Source organism: Tachysurus fulvidraco, chromosome 22, assembly GCF_022655615.1.
Source record: "Tachysurus fulvidraco isolate hzauxx_2018 chromosome 22, HZAU_PFXX_2.0, whole genome shotgun sequence".
In the NCBI taxonomy this organism is placed as follows: Eukaryota; Metazoa; Chordata; class Actinopteri; order Siluriformes; family Bagridae; genus Tachysurus; species Tachysurus fulvidraco.
In genome coordinates this window covers 16246295-16248794 of record NC_062539.1, presented here as the reverse complement: position 1 = coordinate 16248794, position 2500 = coordinate 16246295, and the positions used below count along the sequence as shown (strand labels likewise).

The 2500-nt window shown below is 51.9% G+C and overlaps 1 protein-coding gene across 4 annotated transcripts in view; it reads right to left on the bottom strand.

Annotated features, from left to right (window-relative positions):
• LOC113640316 (syntaxin 1A (brain)) overlaps positions 1 to 2500 on the bottom strand; it is a 119294-nt gene that overhangs the window by 5325 nt on the left and 111469 nt on the right. For 2 of the 4 annotated variants that reach the window (XM_047806398.1, XM_047806397.1), the window contains exon 9: positions 1004 to 1114. In XM_047806398.1, the coding sequence (XP_047662354.1) occupies positions 1004 to 1114 (111 nt within the window). Of the gene's footprint in view, positions 1 to 725; positions 837 to 1003; positions 1115 to 1692; positions 1736 to 2500 lie in introns of those variants that run through there. The other 2 variants (XM_047806399.1, XM_047806396.1) reach the window with 2 other exon arrangements.

Genomic DNA, 2500 nt, shown 5'->3' with positions numbered 1-2500 from the left:
AAAAAAAAAAATCAAGAAATCTGTCCAGTTCTGGGAAACGCTCTGTAAAAACAAAAGATAGAAGATTAGTCTCTTCCTGTTTAAGCATTAAAGTAGGCGGGGCTTAGCCATGGCTTTCTATTACTAGGAGTCTGGCACGTGTGCATGTGTGTCATGACTACTCAAACCCATTAATGTCCTGCTGAGTACTTCCTAAGTAATTCCTCCTAATGTAATTTTGCTATGCCGCTTGTATTTTATCGGCGAGGAAGGAAATGAACGTCTTATCGGTAAAAAAAAAAAGAAACCACGAAGATGGCCTCGGACTGGAATTACTAGGAAAAGTCGATACCTTCAACAAGACAGACAGAGTGAATGTCCTGGCTTCATTGTTGTGTATCATTCGAGTCCTATTCCTCTCAAGGTTTCTTTCTCGTATCTTCTCAGGGAGTTCTTTTCTTGCTACCGTCGCCTCTGGGTCGATTATAAGGGATGATTTGATTGATTGATTATTTAAAAACCTTATACTGAAGTGATATGTTGATGTACAGCTGCTTTGTGACAATGTCTATTGTTTACAAGCAACAAAGCATTTGTTTGGGTTTCTCTTTGGCTTTATTTTGTCTCCTTGATCACCTGTTCATGTACCTCACTCGTTCTCGAGCAAGAGCACGAGCACAAAGCAAAGCCGAACACAGCAGGACACGGGACGTGAGGACGGACACGAGGACGGTCGCCTGACTCACCCTCCTGGCTTTGCTCTGGTACTTTACTGCCTTCTTGGTGTCTGATACGGCCCTTTCCACGTAATCCACCGCGTGTTCCACATTATACTCTATGCGGTCGATCATCTCTCCCTGACCGTGTGTACACACGCAGCACCACCAGCAGGACAGAGGAGGAGGAGGAGGAGGAGGAGGAAGAAGTGGGGAAGGAGGAAGAAAAAGACAAGGGAAAGAAAAAGAAAAGAGAGAGAGAGAGAGATTTTAGATCGCAGTAGTGGACGGATGAATCCGTTACTCACCACCTTGCTTGTTTTTTGCACTTTAATAGCAGCTTTAGTGTTTTCTTTGGCTCTTTCCACATATTCTTCGGCGTCACGTACGTTCGATTCGATGTTGTTAACGAGCCCGCCCTGTGCGAAGATATGAAAAGGGTAAGAAACGGAAACGGGAAAATAAAGTACTGAACAGTACTACATAAGAAAGATTAATAAAATAACAAACACTTGTATTTATTCATGTTTTATAATATTTAATAACAAAACAAATGAAGCAAATAAGCAAGAATAATATTTAACCAATCAATGAGTAAAATGTAGGAAGCCCGATTAACGCATTAATCGGCCATCAGGTACGTCTTGTACGCCACTAAAGTACCTCTGAAGCAGTGCTGACTGTTCACTTCCTGCCTCTTATATCTATTATATTAATAACAGGTGCCATTGTTACCAGACCATCAATGTTATTCTCTTCAACCCTTTAATGTTATGTGCTGATTATTTTCCTACAACAGCACAACCCCAAGCGTTTACTTTACTTAGGGTTTGTTCAAATTGATGATTTATTCATTTACTTATGTACACAGTAAGTGAGGTTGGTTTGGGAAGCGCTTGAGGAAGGCAGTGGCGAGTTAAAGTAGGTTAAAGCGCTTGATAGCAGTGAGGGATGCGAAACATGTACATGCGTGTGTGGAGATTACGGCATGAATTACCTCTAGAGGTTAGAGTCCGAGTTCACAGCGCCGTATTAAAGGCCTATGGGAAAGTGAGGGGAGGTGGGGGGTAGAGAAAGAAAGAAAGAAAGAAAAAAAGAAAGAAAGAAAGAAAGAAATAAAGAAAGAAAGAAAGAAAGAAAGAAAGAAAGAAAGAAAAGAGTGAGGGGAAGAAAGAAAAAGAAAAGGAGTAAGGGGAAGAAAGAAAGAAAAAGAAAGAAAGAAAGAAGAGTGAGGGGAAAGCACCTCCCCATCCCCGGCCGTCCGGGGGGACCGGACCGAACGACAGCCCGGAGTGAGGGGCCGGCCCTCCTCAATCACTCAATACCTCCCTCCCTCCTCCTCCCTCCTCCCTCTCCTCCCTCCCGCGTGACGGGCCCCGACACCAGCCGCACGCCCGCCCGCCCGCGCCCGCCCCGGGGTCCCGGGGCCCACCGCCCGCCCGCCCGCCCGCCCGCCGCCCGCCCCCGCCCCGTTGTCCGGGGCCCCCGCCCGCCCGCCCGCCCGCCCGCCCGCGCCCTCCCGCCCCCCGCCGCGTCCGGGCCCGCCCGCCCCCGCCCGCCCGCCCGCCCGCCCGCCGCCCGCCCGCCCGCCCCGCCCTCGCGCCTCCCGCCCGGCGTCCGGGGGGCCCCCCGCCCTGCCCGCCCGCCCGCCCGCCCGCCCGCCCGCCCGCCCGCCGCCTGCCGCCCGCCCCCGCGCCCTCCCCGTGGTCCGGGGGCCCCCGCCCGCCCGCCCGCCCGCCCTGCCCGCTCCGCCCCCCGCCCCCGCCCGCCCGCCCGCCCGCCCTCCCGCCCTCCCGTCCCTCCCC